Source organism: Orbicella franksi, chromosome 9 (assembly GCF_964199315.1).
Source record: "Orbicella franksi chromosome 9, jaOrbFran1.1, whole genome shotgun sequence".
Lineage (NCBI taxonomy): Eukaryota > Metazoa > Cnidaria > Anthozoa > Scleractinia > Merulinidae > Orbicella > Orbicella franksi.
The window spans coordinates 16985565-17003064 of record NC_138153.1 but is presented as its reverse complement, the minus strand read 5'-3'; the positions used below and the strand labels follow the sequence as shown (position 1 = coordinate 17003064).

At 37.0% G+C, this 17500-nt stretch overlaps 2 protein-coding genes across 2 annotated transcripts in view; one reads left to right on the top strand and one right to left on the bottom strand.

Annotated features, from left to right (window-relative positions):
- LOC145497765 (protein FAM47E-like) overlaps nucleotides 1–4818 on the top strand; it is an 8346-nt gene extending 3528 nt beyond the window's left edge. Inside the window, exons 6-13 of the mRNA XM_081477619.1 lie at nucleotides 577–636; nucleotides 880–911; nucleotides 1433–1550; nucleotides 2212–2265; nucleotides 2629–2697; nucleotides 3429–3557; nucleotides 4059–4220; nucleotides 4576–4818. Coding sequence (XP_081333745.1) covers nucleotides 577–636; nucleotides 880–911; nucleotides 1433–1550; nucleotides 2212–2265; nucleotides 2629–2697; nucleotides 3429–3557; nucleotides 4059–4220; nucleotides 4576–4785 — 834 coding nt within the window. The 3' untranslated portion in view covers nucleotides 4786–4818. The remainder of the gene's footprint in view (nucleotides 1–576; nucleotides 637–879; nucleotides 912–1432; nucleotides 1551–2211; nucleotides 2266–2628; nucleotides 2698–3428; nucleotides 3558–4058; nucleotides 4221–4575) is intronic.
- Nucleotides 4819–4860: 42 nt separating this feature from the next.
- Nucleotides 4861–17500, bottom strand: part of LOC145497737 (NF-X1-type zinc finger protein NFXL1-like) — a 21040-nt gene continuing 8400 nt past the window's right edge. The window contains exons 9-21 of the mRNA XM_081477578.1: nucleotides 16083–16330; nucleotides 14540–14630; nucleotides 11521–11641; nucleotides 10615–10648; nucleotides 9867–9992; nucleotides 9642–9739; nucleotides 8624–8645; nucleotides 8285–8416; nucleotides 7533–7623; nucleotides 7276–7351; nucleotides 6666–6849; nucleotides 5823–5963; nucleotides 4861–5166 (exon numbers count right to left, since the gene is read on the bottom strand). Of these exons, the coding sequence (XP_081333704.1) occupies nucleotides 4996–5166; nucleotides 5823–5963; nucleotides 6666–6849; nucleotides 7276–7351; nucleotides 7533–7623; nucleotides 8285–8416; nucleotides 8624–8645; nucleotides 9642–9739; nucleotides 9867–9992; nucleotides 10615–10648; nucleotides 11521–11641; nucleotides 14540–14630; nucleotides 16083–16330 (1535 nt within the window). The 3' untranslated portion in view covers nucleotides 4861–4995. The remainder of the gene's footprint in view (nucleotides 5167–5822; nucleotides 5964–6665; nucleotides 6850–7275; nucleotides 7352–7532; nucleotides 7624–8284; nucleotides 8417–8623; nucleotides 8646–9641; nucleotides 9740–9866; nucleotides 9993–10614; nucleotides 10649–11520; nucleotides 11642–14539; nucleotides 14631–16082; nucleotides 16331–17500) is intronic.

The window sequence follows — 17500 nt, the reverse complement described above, 5'->3', positions numbered from 1 at the left end:
AGCCAACTTGGTGCTACATGCCTTGTAGGCTATCTACCATCTCTTATCTGACGTGTGCCCATGAAATAATTGTTAATTATCATGCATTCCAAGTTAAGGTTGTTGCTGCCTTGCAAGGTTTTGAAGTCCAACACAAAACAGATATAGAGGATATTACAAGGTGGTGAGAAGATATGAATTTTATGTTTGAATGGCAAGAACAATATCTCACGAGTGAGCGAAGCAAACGAGTGAGATATTGTTCTTGCCACGAGAACATAAAATTCATATCTTCGAGCCAACGTATAATGTTCTTTTTATTATATGGAGAAACCAATTCAACAAAAGCAAAAGGCGGGAATCGTGACTTCATTGAATGATACGACACTCACAAAGGTGACATACGGAAAATACGCCACTCGGGTCCCGGATGAAGTGGCGTATGGAATCTATGAGTGGTTTAGTTCCCAGTAAAACACTCTTCTCCATATAATAAAATATAATATCATGGTGTTTTATTATCTTTCAAAGTACCTTCAGTTGGAAAAATAACAAATTTTAAATTAAATGGTTAGTTTAAATGTTTATCGTTACCAGGAAAGTGACCAGGAGGATACTGAGGAAGATAAACAAACTATTGCTCAAGATGAAGCTCAGGTAAAATATGCATTGTACTTCAATCTGTGATTGTTAAATTGTCAGTAAATTTGGATTTTAAGAGATGTTTCAGTGACAGTATTTGGGTGATCTTCAACCTTTGTTATAACTGTGCCTTGTGTGACTGTCAGCAGCCATTCACCACTTTTACTGTACTTGTGTCAAGCTCATGACAGACCTCTGCACTCCCTTTTTTGGCCAATCAGAATAAATTTTTATGTCACGTTTTACGCCTTTTTGCAGTCCGAGAAAAGTGGAGAATCAGGAAAACTAAGGTAAGGTATTGTTAGTAACTGTTTATCAGTAGAGATCCTGCTGTTGTGCTGTGCAAGTTGTGTGTTTGTTATCAATGATCATTTGGCCACTTCCAAGTTGCGTTTTGCCTCTGTGTCAAAATGAGTCTGTGGGAAACTATTGATATGGAAATGTGTTCTGCCTAACATTTTATTTTCATGCAAATCAAACTCTTTTTCATTTGAAAGGTTTTGCACAAAGACTCGTTTTGAAACAGAGGCACAAGGTAACTTGGAAATGACCTATTCCATGACTACTCATGAGTTGTGCACTTGTATATCAGATGTTGTGGAGATAAGGCATACACATATTTGCATGAAGACGCCACAAGAATTTTGTCTGAACTGCTTCACATATGGTCTAATGGGCCACGCAGGTCGCATGCAGCATTAACCCGAGACAGTCTACTCTTACATTTTAGGACAGTACTGTACTGTGTCGCACGGTAATTCTTGCTACAGATCTTGGTATTACAATGTTTTTTGTTTCGATTTGTTAACAGCAATTCTGAATCTAAGGACCAGGCCAAACTCACATACAAATGGCTTCCTAAACAAGAAGAAGTGCAGAAAGAAGAAAGCAAGCGAGCCAGTCGCCGTAAGGCAGAGTCTCCAACATCGGTAAGGATTGACACCAAGCTGCAAAGCTTTATTCGTTAGCTTTGATTGCCTCTGTCAACCCACCATTTAGTGCACCATAATAAGATATGGCATCCTCTTGCCAATAAGGACCCCCACTGACATAGAATAGACTGATAAGGCAAGTCAATTGAAATGTTATCTTGGTTTGCTTTCTTGATAATTTTAACGTTATATTGAACACTGTACATATCACATTATGATGTTTAAGCTGAAAAAGAAATAAGCTCTGCATCTCCAATATAAGTGCCCCCTTGCCAAAAAGTGCCTTCCCTCAAACAAGCTTTAAATTAGTATCCAGAGGCTAAATTACAAAGGTTTCATTAACATTTTCAGCTGAAGGGCAATTGGTTTTCACAGACAGGCAAAACCTTTTAACCTGAACATCTTTGTAAGAAGAACTCTCCTCTAGATGGTCAAACCAGGCAGGCAAAATTATCCTCTCAGCTGGTCAATTTGCCTAGTGCCCGGCCCTTAATGAAATCCCTTACATGGAATCATTACTTGGAAATCCTGAGGCAATTTGCTAAAGGGTTTTGGGAACAAAGTGTACTGTAACAGTACAACTATGAATAGCTTTTCCATGCTTTCAGTAGCAAAACCAATAAATCTAGATGTGAATTATTAAATGTTCCTCTTCCAGGATGCAAGAATACAGGAGGTAACAAAAGAGTTTTGCGAGTGGGTGGCAGGTTTGGTAAGTGTTACAAATGAACATCTTATCTCAGTAAACCCTCACTTACTTACAAGACTCTCCATAATAATAAAATTACATGGACTGATTGGATTAAACCTACCAAACATGACATGAGGCCATTCCCAAACACTGAGAAGAGAATTGAAAATCTTTGGAAATGTGGTTAAACACTGTCCCATGTGTTTGATAAATGTCAATCAAAACTTAAGAAACAAGGGAGATTGAAAAAAAAAAATGTACTTAAGATCAAATATCCAAACATTTTGAACTTGATGAATTACTAAATAAATGAGTTTGAGAATTTCACTAATTCCTAATATGGTGTCATCTTTTTTTTTTTTTTTTTTTTTAACCAACACAAAGGGAGGGCAAAGCAACAATATTGAGGAATCAACAGTAATGAGCTTATTTGCCAGTGGTTATGAAACTAAGGTTAGTGTCCAGTTTGTGTAAGAACATGTACAAATGTACAATGCATACAATACAGGTTATTCCAAAATGGCCGCCATTTAAGTATTCTTTTGTTTACTTGCAAATTAGCCCTTTTTACCTCGTTCTTAAACTTGAAATTCAAAAGAATAGTTTCCCTTAAACGAGGCAACAAGGGCTCATTTTCAAGTAAACAAAAGAATACTAAAATGGCAGCCATTTTGGAATAAGGTGTATGCTTAAGAATTCTGTACAATTGTGACTCAGATCCTACAGCAGTAAACTTTGCAGTCATCCAGCACATTTACAGTGTACTTTCAGTCATGGTACAAATGCATGGGTCTCATTGGTTTCAAAGGGCAGTGATGAACATGTACATTAAACACTTACTGCATCTTTCAGTAAGTTAAACATGCAATTACACTGTAGTTCAAAACCTAACAAATGATTGTGTTTTTGGCCCCAGTCAATCATTATTGTGATGACAACCAACACCTTGAAAAAAATGAAACGTCAAAACAGACAGAGATCTATGAACCAATCCCCAAAAATGTGCGCTTTTTGAATTTGTTGAAATAAACTTGTTTCCCGAGAGGTCTTCTAAAATGGTTGACAACAACAAAATCAACACTTTGGTCTGTATGCACTTCAATGCTTTCAGTTATGATATGTTGACTGTTTGAGTTTTAGATATTCCATGAGTTAAACTAATCATTGTGTTTTCCTGATAACAGCCTGCACTGTCAGTACCTATCCATGTTGTTGAGCTGACAAATGTTCCACCTGAATTAAGAATGAACACAGGATCGCCATTACCAAAGCCCAGTGATACAAGACAAGTACCAGAAACTGAGAAGGACAAGGTGGGAAGTAGTTGCTAAAGGTTTTTGTTTATTTGTTTACAACTGAAAAGTTGTTTCATTTACAAGAATGCTTAAACTCCTATCAGATTCGCAGCTTAATGTATGAGCACACAAAAACCCCTGTTTCTAATAACAACGTGTCCCTATAACAGTCAAACCAGATTTTGTTTTGGCATAAATTGTGAGGCACTTGAAACAAATAAAGTTAACAATGAAAGGGGCTATAATGATAATGTGTTTCCCCCACCCCCAACTTTACAAAAACTCACTTCCAATCAGACCAGATTTCTTTTGATGGAAGATTTGCAGTGATGTAGCACATTGATTGACAGGGCTGGAAGCAACTTCAGTCTGTCAATTCATAGTTACTCAAGCAAGTTACCAAGTTCCATTTGCCTACATCACTATAGTTCACCTAGTTGTTGCTGGTAGGTTTTTATTCGAGAAAATAATGAAGACTTCTAGACTTAATACTGTGTTATTGAATATGTCACTTTGTAGGGTAAAGCTAAGTATACTCCAAGCTGGGTGAAGGTAAAGTATGGTGCATGGTACCTAAGCCCCAGGACTTGGAAACCACGGCCAACTGATGAACCATTACAAGATCCTAAAGCACAGCAAGATAAAACTTTGTCTGAATCCAAGAAGAAAAGCCAGAAACTGGTAAGCTGTACTGTTTTGCAATACAGTCTTGTAAATTTAGTTAGTTTTTAATTATTAGATTAATTGACTGTTTTTACAGATGGGCTAAACCTTTTTGAACTGAACTTTTTTGTAATTAGAAAATCTTTCCTCCAAAATTGTCCTCACAGCCAATCAATTTGCCCAGTGCATGGCCCTTAATGAAACCCCTGACTTGTGGCAAGTGTTAGCTCGTTTATAAATTAGGTCAATGTGACACACAATGTGACACAACTGATAGTTACATGTAGCTAATTAAAAGTAATTTGTTAACTCTTAGTCATCACGATAACAGTGGATTATAACAACACTAACAACAGTGTGTGTCCCTTTACAGGATAGCGTACTCTCCACTATGCATGGAGCAAAAGCCTTCAAAGACTTCATTGACAAGAAGAACACCAGAGTGCCAGAATTTCTTGAGGTAGTTTCTGAACAACAAGAACAAGCCAACAAAACAGACACAGATGAGACTTCACAAGAGAGGAAAAAATCACGTGCCATTAGTACAACAACACAATTTGGTTCAACTAATTATGTATTCTGAGACTATTTAACGTGACAATAGTGCCACAATGCTTTAGTCATCACAAACAGGTAGAATTAATGAATAACTAGGATGCTGCAGAAAGTAATTTTATTCTTTGAAGCATTACTTTTCAAATTGTCCAAATATAAATACATTTTGTCAATATATTTCATAGTACAATATTTATTGTATATTAAAATAAAATTATTTTTGACAGTAACAATAGTGTCAGTTCATTGCAATAAAGAACAGTCCTGCAATTAACCCAACTGCCACTGACAACATTAAAATGGTGAGCGAGTAACGCTGAAACCAAGATGGCTCAATTATTTCTTCCTTTTGCTTTCTTGGTCGACGTTTCTTCCCACGCTGTTTTCTTTCAAACCACTCAAGTTCCTCCTGTGCAGATAAAAATGGGATTGCAGCCCCATGTTAGAAAAATCTTTTGTAAACCCATTGAGCTCCACATTTCATTTTGAGTCAAATCACAGACTTAAAGTAGCCTCTGAAGACTACAGAAACAGAATTGTAATGTGAAGTATTCTTTTGAGAATCATGCATTTATAAGTTGCAATTTCTGGAAGGATTTATATTAAAGACATCAATCAATTGAATGGCAGTAAAAGCCAGCAAAAAAATCACGACAGGTCTTTTGCTTTAGGAGGTATCATAATTTGAACAGGCAGGCCAATGCACAATGACAAGCCTTCAATGCTTTTCACTAACAAACTGGTTTAGCTTGCCTAAATCCATAGATTACCAGGAGTGAGGTATCACCCTTACCAATGTCAGAATGTTTGGAAAATAATTTATAATGCAATTGAATTTGCTGACAGTGGTAATGTGGCCAAACATTACAGAACTTTATCATCCGTTCTTTTTGACATTCATTTCTATTGACACACACTTTTATTAGCAATTTCTCCTTTGTCTTCCTGTATCTCCAAATTATAATTTGGACAAGAATGAAACATGGCTTGCACACTGTGAGAAATGTTAAGCTCAGTGCGACTTTCAATAATTTTAAGGATCTACAAAAAAATTAATAACATTACCTGCTGTGCTCTAAGTTCTTCTTGTTTCCTCATTTCTTCCTCCGTAGTTGTCTCTTTCTTCTGTTTCATTTTATGTGCATTACAATCTTCATCGCACTCTAACTTAGCTTCACCCCTTTGGACCATGTGACATGGGAAATCCTTGAAAAATAAAACAAGAAACTATTCAGACAATCTTTCTGAGGATGTATTATAAACTCAAACAACTAATTAAAAGTAGACTGGTATGATTGAGTAGTTTTTCCTAATTTGAATGGAGTTTTGTTGTATTTGCTTGACAGAGAGCATCACTTTTTTGATAAAACCCTTTTTCTAAGTCTAGAACTAATCTTTTTTTAACATAACCAACATTCCCTACCAATTCCACACTGACTGAGGTGGCACAAAAAAGTTTTCAGCACTTTCCAAGACTTTCCAACAACTCTTTAATAGTTGTTGGTACAATCATGGTATCAAAAAACTGCCCAATCATTAGTGAACACATTCTCATTTTCATGAAACAATAAAACTACCATAGCAAGAGTATAACTTGCTAAAAACACTCTTAATTATTTACAAGTGGTTTTGTAAGCCTGGACCAGTATCTAAATGATCTGGTTTTATATGACAATATAAGTCAACATTTGCGGGTAGCAAATGACTTCAAAAATTTTACAATGTTGGCCACTAAGAGACCTTTCATAGTAAAAGTTTTGTTGCTTGAGATGTTGCATACGACTCTGAAGTAGCCAAATCATGAGAGCATGAGCCATCAAGGAGAAAATGTCAACTACAAATTAAAATAATGTCTTAATGTTGACTCATTTCTTTGCTATAGACCTGTGTATAAACATGTAGGCTTACTCTCTTTTTGCGTCGACAAGGACATCTCACAGCTGTTTTCCTGTTGCACAGTTCAGGGGAGGGACAGGGACCAGCATGGCAGTTAGAAGAACATCTGTGACCGCACGCTGCTAAGATCTTTGGGCATTGATTCTTGCATGACATCAGCTCATTGCTTGTTTGTTCATCTGCAGATGTCAACTCACTACAAAGGAAAATGCAATTAGGAAAAAGCAATTTGCAAACTCCAAAATAGCATTATGTTTGATGTAATATATCAACCATGAAAGACCGTGTCTGACCACATTTCCAAACACCAAGGAGAGAGTAAAGGAAAGAAAATGCGATGTGTAATACAGTACTTTTTGACAAACTTGAGGTGTTTGGAAATCTGGTCAAACACTGTCTTGAGTGTTTGATATACATTTTCACTATTTGAAACTATGCTAATTAAGATAAATTAAGATCAGCGGACCGTTTCTCAAAGGTCCCGAAAAGTTTCTGGGGCTTTCAAGAAACAGGCCCCAGATAACCAAACACTCTCATGGTCATGATTTCCTCAGCTTAAGCTTGATGAATTATCAAAATGAATTTGAGAAGTGAAAGTAAAAACAATGGCTGATACAAGTACCTGCAAGACACATAAACAAGCATCAAGCGACAGTGACATGGAAGCTTAACCATCTGTTTGCAACTCGGACAATCTCCTGTCAGTAGTATAGAGGAAACAGACATAAAAAATAGCACTGAAAATAACCGCATATAGTATACGAAAGCACTTTGATTGACTGTTTGAAAACTAAATTGCAACAAGTTTGAGGTGCTTAATTTATTAAGTTCAGGAAAATTTCTAGACAACTCAGTATCAAATTCTGACTGTCATCGTACCTGGGTGGCATGGTAGTGGACAATCATGTTTACATCCCTCTGGTCGAGGCTTGGAACAAGGTTCCTCACATACTTGACATTCTTTTCCAGCCTGTTGACAATAACAAGGATAAACCTTGTAAGTTAAGGCAAACAGAGCCTGCAGCCCGATATACTGAACATTATGTTAATTTGTCCTGACTACCTTTTGTGTGAGACAGGTTTAAAAGTCAAAATTTTACAAAGAATGTATGGGCTAATTAGCAATTTTGTCACCCACAAATTTGTCAAGTTTTTAAAAACAAACTCTCTTTCAATATTACACCCAAAGACCCAATTTTACAAAAAAAAATAATTAAGTTTTACATGTTTGGAGTCAATTTGTATCAAGCAAAGTCAGCTTTCAGCTGCCATTCTTGTAATAACCTACTTTTCAAAATTGTATAGTTATCTATGTATGTAATTCTTTGTATTCCCCTATAGTGTGGTTTTCATTTGAGTAGCGAAAAGTTATTGGCTTTGCAATTACTAAGCTACACCATTGGCTTAAAAAACTCGAGCCAATTTTTCATTCAATAAGAAGTAAAACCAAAATCAATCATGACTTGTTTGCACATGGTTTCCCATGGTTTGTGTCAGCTACTTGTAGTTACTTTGATTTTTCCACTGGTTCACTGTATTGTCTGTGTCCTTTGTGATTGGCTAGAATTATTACTTTGGTTTTGGTTTTACAACACTCAATCAAAAACTGCTCTATACACGTAATACTGTACCTGTTGATTATCACTCGCACCAGTGACAACATGGCACTCCAGCTGGCAGGTGTGATTTCCACATGACAATTGGCGGCCACATGCCCGAGCACATGAAAATGGCTTTGCTGATGAACATGGCAGAGAGCTGATCTATGAGGAAACCAGCTTACATCTTTAACACCAAACTGATGAAGTTTGCAAATTTAGTTCACTAAAATTCAGTGTCAAAATGGTTATGCAGCTTCCGCTTAAATAACAATGTCATACTGTCTGGTACTTTTTCCCCTGAAAAATTTCAATATCCCGGCTGCAACTGTACATTAAAAGGGAATCCAAGAGCAATAGCTAACTACCCACCTCATGCTTGCCAAAACAGCTCCTAAAAAATGAGATTGACTTCAGTTAAACATAGTTCATAACAGCCTGAGCCTTTATTATATATATTAGGAAACAACCCAAAGAAAATACCTCCACTGATTAGTTAAAAATCGTGTTTCTATTTAACAATTCGATTATGAGCTCAAGGTTTCTGTTGCATGATAGTTGAAGAGGGCGCAGACTGAGTCAACTATCAAGCATAGAAATTGAGAGCAAATAATCAAATTAAGTATCAATCTAGTAGTTGTTCAAAACTTTAATCTAAATCCTCTTCAAAGACACCTCAAAAACACAAAGAAATGACCACCAGTTCACGCTGTTATGCTATTCATTATCTACAACAGAATAGATAGTGAGTAGCATAGCCAATCAGGGAATGGCATTCACGATAGAATGTTAATAGATTTATACTAAAACTTTTTTTTTTTAGATTTATACTAAAACTGGATAGAGATGCAGACCTAGCACATTCAAGCTGTTGACGTACTGATGGCGCAAACAAAGAGAATTTACATTTTGATGATCAAAGTAAACAAGTTGTTTCCTTTTTTTCTTTTTGATCATACTGATTTCTAAGAAATAGAAATGTTCTCTGTGTTTGTAAGGCATCTCTTGTTCTTCCAAACTTCCACTTCTATTAAACAATTATATTATGAGCTGGAAATTTCTATCACGCGATAGAAATCTCGAGCTCATAATCTAATAATTGTTTTAGTATAAATCTACTAGTTGTTCAAAACTTTATCTAAATCCTCTTCACAGACACACAGACACAGAAAACGCGAATAAGTGGCCGTCATTTTGTTAACAAGGGCACACTGCTATACGACATGTACTCACTATCTATCACAGAATAGATAGTGGGTAGCGTAGCCAATCAGAGAACGACATTCGTGACAGAATGCTAGTAGATTTATACTAAAACTTGATAGAAACACAGAACATGCTTTCTATTTTTTAATCACAGCAATTTACCAAAAGGGAATGTGTAACTTACATTTCAACTGGAACAACACAAGGAGGGCAAGGCATTGGCTGTGCAGAAGTGACATCTGGGTTTGAATCAGAAGCTGAAGGCCACCCACTGAGAGGTGGCTGAAAAAAAACAAAAACCCACAACTGCATGTTGGAAGATATTAAATAAACAGAAATATTGAGTTGCTTCCTGGCTTATTATCAGAGCTTGGTGGTATGTGTTTAAGCACAAACTAAGGGGACAAACCTTTGTGAGTTTAGTCGGGTCAGGTTTATTGTCATGGCATTTGGCAGTACAGACATGTCCACAAGAGAGTGTCAGACCACAGCTTTGACGACATGGAGGGCAGGCCCCATAATGACAGTGATGACGCTATGCGCAAGAATAAGAAAATGTAACAAGACATACCGTAAATCATTAAGAAAATTATATTCAGAGAGACTTATTTTCAATATATTCTTTTACCCAAAATGTTTTTCTAATTAATTTTAATTAAAAGCAATTTTTATACAGTTAAATGAAATTTAACCCTGTTAAGAATAAGGACATTAGCATGGCATCTTCACTTGTGAATATTATAAGGGTGTTTCTTTGGCATATCTTCATTTCAACATTGTCACTGAGTAGCCAGTGACAGATGTCCTACAGTACATCCCTTATACAACAGCAGCCATTCCAGTATGATGGTGCAGGCAGCATCAGCAGTTTTCTATTTGGGTCAGACTCAATCCAGACATTCTCCTGGCATGTTAAGAAGTGCTTTTTGTAACTTCTCTCTTCTGCTGGCATTGTCAGTGCCACCGGCTCTCTAGGCCTGGGGTGCTTGGGAAGCTCCTGGTTTGGGTGGGATGTGGTCCACCGTGATGCTGAGGTGTTACCACTAGCCTTAAGTAAGTTACCCCTTCTGGACAAACTTTTAAGTGTGGCACAACTGTCAACATTTGCCCTACTTAATATAAAATAGTAATGAACTATTATTTTATAAAGTTCAAACCTTTCGTTTTGGGTGATGACAATCTGGAGGATGGCTGAAAAATTGTCAACATAACAATTAGACGAATAATTATACTATTCTAAAGAGTAATAACGAAGAGGCAAGATTTGCTGTTACTCCGAGTTACACGAAACTCGGAGTAACAGCAAATCTTGCCTCTTCGTTATTACTCATATACTCAGCTCTACACTATATGTGTATTGAGCACTATTTTAATGGGATCTGCTACTTCCTCATATGGTTACTATTCTAAAGAGGAATTAATGAAACTTGATTTAGAACTTGAAAGCCAGTGTCATTAGCATCTTGAGAAATCTAAAATGATGGATGGGGGAAAGAAAAACCGGTTACTAGGTACATGCGTGTACTTGTACATGTACATGTACATGTACTGAAAGGGGTGCTTCACAAATGGTCTTTCAAAAACCATGGGTCTAGCAAAATTTCATGGGTCTTGCATTCTTGTTTTTTAAAACTCTTTCACTGAAGTCTCAGTCTCTCAATTAAAAAAGGCACAAAATTAACATCTTCCACTCGAAAAGAAAAACGCTAGTCTCACCTTTTTACAAAGTCTCACATATTTTACTACTCCCCACCCCTGAATCTTGAACTTTCAATATTTGGCAGGCCAAATCTTGAATTTCCAGATCTTCAATTTTCAATATTGAGTAGACCAAATCTTGAATTCCAAATCTTTAAGATTTTCAATATTTGGCAGACCAAATCTTGGATTTCCAAATCTTGAATTTTCAATATTTGGCAGGCCGAAATCTTGAATTTTCAATTTATGGCAGGGCAAACCTTGAATCTCAAATCTTGAATTTCCAAGTTCCAATATTTAATAGGTTAAAATTAATAATCCCTAATAAACTGCAGTGTACAGAAAATCATACACTGTACATGTACCTGCAAAGTTCAGCACACTTGGGTGGTTTGGTGACTTTTTCTCGTCCACATGGTAAGGTCAGTACTGTAGCACCACAGAAACACTTCACATCCACCTGAAGGGGACAAGGGTAACATGGACCTACAGGAGTGATGTAGAGATTGAGGACTGTGTCAAACTTTGAAGTAATCAACCAGCAAATATTTCAACAAAGCTAGCAAAGCTTTGCTATCAAACTCAGTATGCGTGAACATGAATCATAATCCAATGATGTACGCTCCTGTCATGCATTAACAAAGTTAACCATTGGCCATTTTCATTGGCAACGTTAAACTATAACAATAATCATTAAATGCTGTTAGCTGTACATGCACCAAGTTATGATACACCTGTGAAAAAAGAAGTTTGCAGACCACTCAAGGAGCTAAAGTTGCTCTAGGAGATGAACTCTAACTAATGCTTCCTTTATGCTCTCCTTACTTCCTGTGTGCAACATATATGTAACATGATAAACCATGCTACATGATAAAGCATGTTAAACTAGTTAGTTAGAAAAACATGTGTTGCATTATAACATTTTTTTGAAAATGAACATTAAACTATCGATCAACACATATCCTTCACTATTGAAGAAGAAAATAATAAGCAGATGGCTTTCCTGGACACCTTGGTTACACACAAGGATAATGCTCTTATTACTGATGTATATCGAAAACCAACCCAACCGATAGGCATTTGGATTTCTTCTCCCACTATGACAAACGACACAAGATCAGTACAGCTGAGACTTTATTACATCGTGCAACTAAACTGCCGAGCACGAAACAAGGAAAAGAGGCTGAACTTAATCATGTCACCGATGCTCTGCATTCTAACAATTACCCTCAAAATGTCATCTCCAACATTCTAAAGAGGAAATCTTCTACTCGGTGCACAAACTCCATCCCAGCACCTGAGGAACTTGTTTGTATGTTTTTCAAATGGGCCACACCCTCCGATTCCTCTAGTTATGCAGTCCTCCCCTACATTAATGGAATTTCTCAGCCTCTAAATAGACTTCTTCAAAAACATGATATTCGAGTTGTCAGCATGCCAGTCAAGACATTACAACAGGAGTTTCCTTCTCCTAAATCTCGACCTCTGATTGAACTTCAACCAAATGTGGTTTATAAAATATCTTGTGCTGAGTGCCCGTGGAGTTATGTAGGCAAGACTGGCAGATGCTTTGAAACGAGAAAAAAAGAACACATGAGCAATGTGATGTCTTACGCAAGAGGTTCTAACATCGCTAAACATGCTTGGTCTTCAGATCACTCTAGTGACTTTAAAAATTCCCAAGTGATTGACAAGGGTTCTTCACGTATTCGCAAGATGCTAGAATCACGGCACACCGCTTCGATAGATCATGCAGATAACAATTCTAGGCCGCTCCCCAATCAATACTCTATTTTTTTAAAAAAGAACCATTAGTTTATTATCACTTTTATTTTTCCATTTTAATATATTCTTTTTATAGTTCCACCTATTTTTGTATATATTTGTAGTTGTGAAGGTGAATTAATCAACATGACACCAGCGTGGGACAAAGAAAAATTCTGAGTCCCCGACAGGAATCGAACCCATGACCTCCCGAACACCGGGCGAACGCTCTATCCACTGAGCTACGAGAACTCATGAAGAGCAAGGTCATTTAACTGAGTTCATACATGACAGGTGTCCTGCATACTGCTAGGATCAACGCTATCGAAGGCATCGTGAGTAGTGATAAGTTAATAAAGATGGTGAATTTTAAGCTTGGTAATGAAATGTGAAGGTGAATTAATCAACATGACACGAGCATGGGACAAAGAAAAATTCTGAGTCCCCGACAGGAATCGAACCCATGACCTCCCGAACACCTGTCATATATGAACTCAGTTAAATGACCTTGCTCTCCATGAGTTCTCGTAGCTCAGTGGATAGAGCGCCCACCCGGTGTTCGGGAGGTCATGGGTTCAATTCCTGTCGGGGACTCAGAATTTTTCCTTGTCCCATGCTCGTGTCATGTTGATGAATTCACCTTCACATTTCATTACCGAGCTTAAAATTCACCATCTTTATTAACTTATCACTACTCACGATGACTTCGATAGCATTGATCCTAGCAGTATGCAGGACACCTGTCATGTATGAACTCAGTTAAATGACCTTGCTCTCCATGAGTTCTCGTAGCTCAGTGGATAGAGCACTCGCCCGGTGTTCGGGAGGTCATGGGTTCGATTCCCGTCGGGGACTCAGAATTTTTCTTTGTCCCATGCTCGTGTCATGTTGATTAATTCACCTTCACATTTCATTACCGAGCTTAAAATTCACCATCTTTATTAACATATTTGTAGTTGTTATCTTTTCCATTTTTATCCATCGAAGGCTGTAGTATGACAGCCGAAAGCTCTGAAAGGTTTAACTTTATATAGCCAGTGAATGTTTTTTATAAATTTTTAATAAGAACATTAAACTGTAAATGACAAGCCAATTTGATTGAAAGTTTTTAATTACAGGAACTGAGCTAGTGGTTTCACACTACAAAGGATTCACTATTATTTCACAATATATTTACCCTCAACATTGAGCTATTTATTTGACCTATAAACGTACTACTGACATGCATGTCCTTGCTGAAAATTGTACTTCAAATAGAAATAAGCGCGGAATAATTTTCAAGCTAATAGAATACAGATCAAAATGTTTGATCATAGTGAACATCTCATAGCATATCCATCACAAGATTCTAAACAAAAAATAATAAATACCTCCGACCACAAGCCCCTCCCCCAGGTATAAGCTACTCCAGTTATGAGCCCACCCAAGTTCACACCCCTTACAAAGTTGTATACATCAAGGACCTCCGTAGCCATCATTTTATGGTCAGATATATTTTAAAACCTCCTTGAGCAACCCTCTTTTACGAAAGTCTTATGACAGGAACCACCAGGAAATGTTTACTTAATGGCCCGTAACTTTGATTGTGTACTTTTATAAATTATTTAACTACTCATCTACCTCTGTGACACTGTGATGGGCATTTGTGATTCCTACAGTTCAGGGTTCGGTTACAAGTCAGCTCACATGAAGGACAATGTCCATCACAGCACTGCAAAACAATCAACAGGAAATAATTGATTGCAGCGTTGCATGAACACGATGTAACACAAATATTCAGGTAAGGACTCATAATTTACTCCGAATCAAGGTTTGGAACATTTCAAACTCCACACAATGCTTCAGCTCCTGAGTGGATGCAAAAACAGCCCAGGGAAAAATAGCATACGAAGGTAAGTAATGTAGGCCAGAAGATAAATAAAATATTTAGTTTCAGTTATGCTGCATTGGACCATTCATTTCTAAGCATTTTCCATTCATAGAGGATATTACACAGTGGCAAGAAGATAGGAATTTTATGTTCTCGTGGCAAAAACAATATCTCACAAGTGAGCACAGCGAACAAGTGAGATATAGTTCTTGCCAGTCGAACATAAAATTCATATCTTCAAGCTAACGTATAATGTTCCTTTTATTACATAGACATGCTGATGACACCGTTTTTGATGATTTTCCAAAGATTTCCGACCACTTTCCAAAGACTTCCGAAGATTTTCCAAAATTGTTCCAAAGGCCAGACGAACATTTCTGAGCATTTTCCGAACATTTCCCAACATTTTCTGAAGACTGCTGAAGATTGCTGAAGACAACCAAAGAAGATCCAAAGATGTTTCGATCACACAGCAACAAATTTAAGGGTAGTTAAAGGGACAAAAGAGAAATGTTATCAAACATGATATCTTCACATGTGAGGATATCATATCATTTTTATCAATTTGTTACCACTCAGTATACCATTGACTTTCATATAATAATAAAAATAAACCATGTATTACGAAGTTAAAGAGGCACAAGAAGAGATCTAGCAAATCACACGCCAAATATCAGTCTTTCAGTTGAATCACAACTTCCTTGTCCTGTCTTCTCAGCCCTAATTGCTTTTTATTACTGATTGATCCCTTGTGCCCTCTTTGTTTGGGTCATTAATGGATAAAAAACAGGCACTTTCATTGACTGTCTCTTATAATGCAGACCTAAAAGTGGATTAGACAGACAATAGCCACCATTTGGCTTGAAAATATGTTTGGGTATTTGCCGGAGGACATTATCTGTTCCGAGAAGCAAACAGTTTCCTGAGTGTAGCTAGAGGAAAACTGTGAGGAACAGATAATGTCTAAGGACATATATCTGTTGTGAGCATATTTTTGCACAAAAGGGAGCCTATTGTGTTTAATATCCTTATAAATTAATATATTTTTTTTGTGGCACACACAGTTCTGAAAATTGGGAATATCACTCAGATATTCCCAGTTTTAGCTGGGTTTATTCAGTCACTAGACGCATTTTTTAAATAGATCAATCATGCGCAAGCAAAAATGTTTGCTGGATAATTTTATAGTTAATAAGGGATATCTAAAATGTTTTACATGCAAAACTTTCAAGTATATATTTTGTAAAGAAAGAAAAGAATGTCATTGGTTAAAACTATATATTCTAAGCTTACCTTACGTTTGCAGGGGTGACGTTCACATTGTCTCATCTTCAAACACTTGACTTCACAAAGAAACCCCTGTGAACACAAGACATTCTTCTCCCGCTTGCCACAACGACAGGCTTTTGTAACCACTTGTCGGCACACCCCACAAGATCCTGTGTGACATTGTTGAGTACATTTATGCCTGCCACAAGCTAACGGCTTGTCACAGGTCCCCCCGCAAGTCGGAACATCTTCAGTACATGGCAGTGATAAAGCTGTATGAAATAATAGAGATAAAGTTAAGAAACTTAAATAATGTGAAACTAAAAACAAATCTTATAATTAGTTAAAATAATTTAAATTATTACACAATAATTTTTTTTATAGAGAATGTCTGTCCTTTTTACATATGTCATTTTATTCTTGCATTTTGATTAGTTCTTACTTATGATCTATTGGAAGACAGATGCATGCATAGATGACATCATTAGCAATGTTTTTGGTTTCTTTAGTATATAAAACAAGTAGATTCCATGTTGCCATGCATCTATTCAGTAATAGATCACAGAAGATGTCAAAAGGCGGTAAGAACATCAGTGACACACTCGCCTAATTGTTCATGCACCTCTGTTTTGTTCTTACCACATTTTTACCTCACATGTGAATCATTTATTTCTGAACAGATGCACAGCAACATGGAATCTAATATTGATCAAGTGGGAAATGTGATGGCCCAGTGCAGCACGCTACACTCCGAATCCAGATGGAGCGGTCTGGGTACAAGCCCTTACCAGAGTCACTTTGTTGTTCTTGGGCACAGCACTTTAATCTCAATTGCCTCTCTACAGGCAGGTGTATATATGGCACTGGTAGAATACTGAGGGGAAGTGTGAGGATTTCACATTACCCCTTTACTGTCTCCACTTACCAATTGATACACTTCAAACTTTACTCTTACATGTAGTTCTGAGGAACTTGTCAGGATTTATAAATTTACCTGTATTTATTTACCTATAAGCCGAACTATTTTTTCAGAAATTTGGACTTGTATCGACCAAAAACATTCCCAACAAAGGGGTTCGTCTTATGGCCGAGAGTTTGATTGATTTTGTTCCTCTCTCAGGTGTTGAGAACTTATGGGAATGTCACGCAAATTCTGTGATCGGCTTGTAGCCAAGGTAACATCAGTGAAACACAATAAATCATAATATTATAAAGACAAGATGAAATTGTTGGTCAATGAACTTTTATAGATTTGGTGGCTCCTAAAGGAGCCGTTTTTTGAAGAGCTTTCAACTGATAAACAGTTTACTCGCCATCGCTCTCGCCTTCACTCTCCGTCTTGAACTTGTTGTCTTCTTCATCGTTGTCGATTTCCTGTGCCTCTTCAGTGTACAGCTCGTTGTCCTCAGTTCCATCCAAAGAGTTGGAGATTCCACAGGTCT